Genomic DNA, 6,905 nt, shown 5'->3' with positions numbered 1-6,905 from the left:
AATCCGGACCTCCAAAATCAAACACATGTTTATATGTTGATAATTTAAAAAAAATTGCTAAAGGTTTTAGGATACTTTTCAGTGTAACATTATTAAACTGTGTAAGTTAATACCGGTAATTGTTCCAATGTTTATCTAGCTGTACAATATGTCTGCATGTGTACACAAAATGTTGTGATCCTTCGCTGTTTTGCAGCATAGATTATTGTACACCCTGATTAGTGTTTGTATGGAAACATCAATTTCGATAACTCAACAAATTGTCATGAAATTCTCGGATGATGATGCCCTTGACAAATAGACTAATCAATCAAAGTTTTGAACAGACTGTTTGCAAGAAACCAATAATCTCATGGCCATAGAAACAAGAACAATTTCAATGATTATTCTTTGCCAGACAACTCAACAATTTATGAATTTTTATGACTTTTTCAGGACGGATTGTTGATCAGACAAAAACCCATCTATTACATTTTAGGCGAAGGTTTGCAGTGTTCTCCACGAGGGGTTTTAGCAGGACGCAGCTCCCTGCATAGGAAGTCGTACGCCCTGCATAGGTAGTCGTGCGCCCTGCATCGGTCAACAAGCGCCCTGCATTCACATTTCCCGTCCAGATCAAATACATTGTATTGTTAGTTGAGTATCAATTTGCACTCTGAGTGCCTTCCATTTGTAGCTGTATTTCCAATCATTTTACATTTCTTCTTCCACACATACCCAAAATTTGGATTAATTGACCAGTTTGTACATTTCATTTCATTACAATACACATCAATAACTTCCATTGTTTTCACATAATTACAAGCATGGTAATGCTGAAAACACTTGATTGATTAACACTAAGACCTACAAACAATGTTTTTTTTCTGATTGGCTAATCAGTAGTCCAATCAGCATAAGTCTTCAGTCGAAATATGACAACTGTAACACTATAATTTGCAATGTATTTTGCATTGTTTTATTGCTTTAAAAAATTGCACCACGATTACCACACACACCACAAGATGAAAAATTCTAATACAGCACAACTGGCGAGTTTGATAACTGAAATGTTATTAGATTCGTAACGCGAGTAGATACATTCTTACATTCGACCTATGACCCATTAAAGATCCTTCCTACCTTCCGAAACTAGTTGACTGGGTAATTCACAAGAAACCATATTTCATGTCTTGAGCTGGACAAAATGGAGTAATTTTAACAACATTGATCACAAAAAACAGCCAGTACAATATTTTAATAGCAAGTTCACAGACATGTTTCCTGGTTGCTACATTACTGAGGGTGTCAGAAAGGGATTTCCATGTCTGATCCTACAGCCAGTTTGCCTCAGTTTTTTTTTTGTTTTTTTTCAAGCTGAATAGACATGATTGTATGAGGTCCCAGAAATATTTTACAAGGCACGTAGAAATACCAAAATGGTATACCCGATAAATTGATTGTGTGTGTGTGTGTGTGTGTGTAAATGTAAAACGTTTTTTTCTGTATTTTATGGAAATTTTGTAAAGTTTTAAATGATTGGAACAAAAATGAAGCTAGTATAATAAAATGTCTACTTAATACTGCTTATTTCAGCTGACTAGAAGTGAATCTACGCCGATCTGACCCTTTCACACACATGGTAACAAAGCAGCCAGGAAACCCAAAACTCGTCTATTAGACAGATTAAACAGACATAATTAAAAAGATCAATTGATAATTAAAATGTAGATTAGGCTTTGAGATAAAATCATCATCATGTACAGGTTGTAAAATTATTAATAAAATATTATTAAAAATGATACATTACTATATTGTAGAATATTTGTAAATTGATATGAACTTGAAGCATGTTTGTGGGAACATACAAGTTTGAGGATGAGTGACCTTTGCAAAGTCATGCAAATACAAGGTTAAGGTGACAGTGTGCCATATATCGAGTGACCATAAATACCACTAATGAGACAAACAAATTAGAATCATTTTTTTTCTCTTATCTGAGAGGGAGTCAACCATCTTGAGTAATTTTGATTTTTAAAAAAATTAATTTATTTTTTTCACGATTTGATGCTAAACACCATTGCCAAGAATTGTTCATAACTGATGGTGATGCGTCCTTGCATGCTGGTGTCGTACTGGCGGAATGAGCTCGTCAGCGTCTGGAACATAAACATACATACATGTAAATGATTGATAATATATAATGATAAAATTTAATAAAAATTCATTTTTACCAAAAAATCAAAATATGTTTCCTTCACTACCAATACAGGCAAGATAAATAAAAAATATATGAAGGCGTAATACACATCTCAATTGCTGACTAGTCTTTAACAGATTGCCTCGTATATCGATTCCTGGATATTATGTATCCCATCTATCATTGCTTTTTTTTTAGTGGTGAGTCTTTTTTTTTAGTGGTGAGGCGACACCTTTCAAAAATGTGATTTTTGGAGCTGAGTAATCTGAGTGGCAGAACTAATATAGTATTAAATTAATTAACAAAATAATTTTGATATTTTACCTGTATTACAATACAGCACTGGATGAAATCATCAAAGGCAACATTTCCTTTCCCTTGTCTATCAAATTTACGCAAAAGTATGTCATAGAAATAGTCAGAAAATCTGTACCCTGGAGGAAAAAAAGTTATTTTTTACAAATATTCAATAAGTATTTATTTAAAGATACATATTATCAAATTATTAAAAATCACAAAGATTGAGTCTCACTTCTGTATTTTGTAATGGCGCATGATAAATCACACTCGATCAGAAATTATATGCATAGAGATAAAGAGTACAGCTACACTGCACAATAGCCCAGAGCAAAAACTCTAAAAACAGAAATGTAATGTTTTATTGACTATATATTGAGTGTAGACATACATGATTTGCGTTTGCCCATTTTTCTGAAATATTATTTATTAAGAATAAAATCCTTATGACAGTTCCAGTTGAATTCAAATTCTGCACTGTTGAAAATGTTACTGCAAATATATGCAATGCATTATGGGAGATAAAATCCCATTACTGGTATATATAATGGGAAATTAGTATCACTAAATTATGTCAAATTTTGAAATGAGTTTATGTTAGATTTCATACATGTTATCAACATTAATATATGGCTTTTTCATCTCACGTAAAACAGCAAAAATTTTAGATATGAATGAATAATCTCTCCATAGAAAACAAGTGTAAAAATCACAATTTTGACCATTTTCCAAGATATTTCGGACTTTTGTATTTCAAAAATATTATTCAGTGACCCAATTTCTTTTTCATGTTCGGTATTCGGACGGTATGAAATCATAATCATTGATATATTATAATGTATGACGAACATGACATAAACATCAATTCGACTCGAACCTTAAAGGATTTGTTTTGGATAAATTGAAGTTGGTTTAATATTGTGGGCTTTTTTTATTTTAAAATCTTCATCATAAAACTTTTATTTCATTGTCCATAGGCGCTTTTAAGTGCAGCTGTGTGTTCTCAGTAGCTTAAACGATATGCATGAGTAATGTCTAAAAAGTGTGAATTATTCGTGACTGTCTGATAAAAATACATTTTCAATGACTTGTGAATATCAGAAATATTACAGCAAGTCTCAGAAGTATTGGGGCAGCCAATTCGCAAACTCGCTAGCGAATTGCCTAACTGATTGGGTTTTGACTAAACAGTTGGCTTTCGAATCTCACTGGCACCGACTCGTGGTCGCGTCCACTCAGGGCAAGTCTATACTAGTATTGCATTAGGGAACATAGAATGCTTTTACGTAGCCTGGTACATGTCTGGATTCCCCTGAATGATTTGCTGCAGCGAGGCGTGATAATGTGAAAGTAGTTTCCATGTCAGCTGGCGTACAAGTGATAATATGATAAATGCGATTAATCCACTGATATTTACTATATGGGGGGTAGCCATCTTGAACACCGCTTGAAACCAAATAAAGAGACAACTAAAGTATGACGACTGTCCCTTACTGTTATATAGGTTCACCCAGAGTGGGCGTGACCACAGGACAGCGCCAGCAAGATTCAAAAGCCGACCATTCAATCAAAACCAAAGCAGTTAGGCAATTCGCTAGCGAGTTTGCAAGTTGGCTTCCCCAATACTTCTGAGACTTGCTGTAATCTCACCAAAAACAAGTCATTGTCAATGACACGTCCCCGTTCCGTTCATATTTGAGTGACATATACATTCAAAGCAGCAACAATATGGATGTTGAACTGCATTCAGTAAAACAAAATAGCCACCAGTCAGCCATTTTCAACACAAAATTTAAACTAAATTTGCCCACGCATGACATAGATTCAGTTCCGGTATGGTGAAAATGTGCAATTTTTGACCTTAAAAGGACTGGCCCAAATGCACAGGCATATGTATGATATAATGTATGATGTGTATGTGAAGTTTGAACTTGATCTGTCCAGGCATGTCCGAGATATGGATCGAAAACTAAATTCTTTAAAACAAAATGGCCGCCAGTTGGCCATTTTGAACTTGATCCGAAGAAAAATTGGTATGCATCAAGCTTATATTATGTTTAATATATGCACTAAATCTGAACAAAATTCATCCATGCATGACTGAGATCCGGTTCCGGAATTGTGAAAATACGTGATTTTGATGCATTTTCGGCCTTAAAATGGCCATCATTCAGCTATTGTTAAGCGGATCATGAAACAAATGCACATATCTATTTGTGACATGATGTACCATGTGTGTATGAAGTTTGAACTAGATCAATCCAGACATGTCTCGGATACGGATCCAGAACTGAATTCTTTAAAACAAAATGGCCGCCAGTCGGCCATTTCGAACATGATCCGAAAAAAAAATGACGTGCATCAAGGTCCTATTATGTTTAATGTATGTACCAAATTGGAACAAAATCCGTCCATGCATAACTGAGATCCGGGTTCGGAATGGTGAAAATGTGCGATTTCAATGCATTTTCGGCCTTAAAGCGGCCGCCATTTGGCTATCGTTAATGAGATCATGAAACAAATGCACATACATATTTGTGACATGATGTACCTTGTGTGTGTGAAGTTTGAACTCGATCAATCCAGGCATGTCTCAGATACGGATCCAGAACTGAATTCTTTAAAACAAAATGGCCGTCAGTCGGCCATTTCAAGCCCGATCCAAAAAAAAAAATGACGTGCATCAAGGTCCTATTATGTTTAATGTATGTACCAAATTTGAACAAAATCCGTCCATGCATAACTGAGATCCAGGTCCGGAATGGTGAAAATGTGCGATTTTGATGCATTTTCGGCCTTAAAATGGCCGCTATTCGGCTATCGTTAATCGGATCATGAACAAAATGCATGTGCATATGTCCCATATAATGTGTGATGTATGAGTGAAGTTTGAACTTAATCGGTCCATGCATGTTCGAGATACAGGTGATCACGGACGCACACAGGGCAAAACATAAGTCCCCGTTTTCGGACTACGTCCGAACGGGGACTAATGAAGCGGTTTCAGTACACACTGATGGTACAGTACAGACAACACATACCATGAGTGTATCATTTATAATTACTCCACTTACCAAAGGCAGTTAGAGCGTTTTTCAGCTCGTTTTTGTCAATAAATCCAGAATTATCAGTATCATGGCTACGAAAAGTGTTTTGCCAATCGGTAATGTATTTCCAGAGAGCACCAAATTCTTGGAAATTAATAGTGCCTTTGTTTTGTCTGTCGAACATATTGATCATCATTCTGACGGTCTCCGGGTTAAAAGGATTCCATGTTCCTGCAATAGTGAAAATAATTAATGTGATTTAGATTATTATGAAATTATTTTGAATTGAATACTTCCTTTGTTTTTATTTTTAGTTTATTTTCATGTAAATAACATATTTACGTACCATTCGATAATGCTTGCTGTAATTCATCACATGATATCTGTCCACTTCGGTCTTTATCAACTCTATCATAATCATAAAAAGAGTTGGTAATTATTGTAATAATAATAATAATTATCAAAGAAAGCTTAGAAAAACTCCCGTAAGCTGAGAATATTGGAGACACAAACAGAAAACTGCAAACAGAAAATACATTTGATCTGAAAGGCAAAATAAATGCTCTTCATGCAGATATTTTTCAACAATTAAAATATATACCCCAAGTATTACGCTTTTACACCTCACCATCCCTCATGTTACGTAAATATGAAGAATGTTGTAGTTTGGTTTTATGACCAATATTTTCTAATTATCATCACCATCTTTCCTGGTCTCCTTGTGGATCCCCATTGGAATAGCATGTGTAATGTAGAATGTCTCCTGATGGTACTGGTGACGTCACATACAAAGTTGTATCCACGAAGAGAATGACACAATGGAGATGGGTGTCTTCAGACACATCAATGATAATTATTAATTAATGTAACATATTTTAGTCAAGAAACTACCCTCATTATGATATATCAACAAAATACATCATAACATGATTACCATCTGGTTTAAAGTATAATGATAGCCTAGGTCAATAGGTGTGGTATCGTCACTTCGACCTTCGGACAATCATGGAGCTCCATGGGACAATGATCAGAGTACTGCGGGCCCGAGTTACAACGCCAGTGCCAGTAGCTCTATTAATCGAAATACAGCGTACATCAATAAGTTTGTCTTTCCCTCAACATCCTTACCTTTGAAAAACTCCCCACAGAAACTGTTGATCGGCACCAGGTTGGGGCTGTCGTGGGGCACCGTATCCGCCACCACCGTAACCTTGTTGGTACGCCATTTTGACCGAATCCTCGTTCACTGACGTAATATTGTCGTAGACCAGGCGGACACTTGAACATTAAACATTATTTATTGTTCCGTTATTTTGATATTACATCTTCGATTACATTGAATAGTGTATTACTTTCACAGCATTTATCTATAAATCGTGTCT

The 6,905-nt window shown here is 35.3% G+C and overlaps 1 protein-coding gene across 1 annotated transcript; it reads right to left on the bottom strand.

The window, feature by feature from the left end:
- Positions 1 to 1,487: 1,487 nt before the first annotated feature.
- On the bottom strand, positions 1,488 to 6,765 carry LOC100379082 (programmed cell death protein 6-like). Its single transcript, XM_002741534.4, has 5 exons — positions 6,652 to 6,765; positions 5,870 to 5,931; positions 5,551 to 5,754; positions 2,504 to 2,613; positions 1,488 to 2,138 (listed from the first exon to the last, which is right to left on the bottom strand). Exons 1-5 carry the CDS (start codon positions 6,747 to 6,749, stop codon positions 2,037 to 2,039), a joined length of 576 nt encoding a protein of 191 aa, XP_002741580.1. The 5' UTR covers positions 6,750 to 6,765; the 3' UTR covers positions 1,488 to 2,036.
- Positions 6,766 to 6,905: the final 140 nt, after the last annotated feature.

This window comes from Saccoglossus kowalevskii, chromosome 6, assembly GCF_978046115.1.
Source record: "Saccoglossus kowalevskii chromosome 6, keSacKowa6.1, whole genome shotgun sequence".
NCBI lineage: Eukaryota > Metazoa > Hemichordata > Enteropneusta > Harrimaniidae > Saccoglossus > Saccoglossus kowalevskii.
The sequence above is the reverse complement of the archived record's forward strand: the minus strand, read 5'-3'. Positions and strand labels throughout refer to the sequence as shown.

Bases quoted from the DNA above. Each gene is read 5' to 3' on its own strand.
- LOC100379082 (XM_002741534.4), bottom strand. From the start codon at position 6,749: ATGGCGTACCAACAAGGTTACGGTGGTGGCGGATACGGTGCCCCACGA. The intron at 5,932-6,651 runs GTAAGGATGTTG...TGATTATGATAG, and splicing joins CTGTGGGGAGTTTTTCAAAG to AGTTGATAAAGACCGAAGTG. The intron at 5,755-5,869 runs GTACGTAAATAT...TCACTATTGCAG, and splicing joins ACAGCAAGCATTATCGAATG to GAACATGGAATCCTTTTAAC.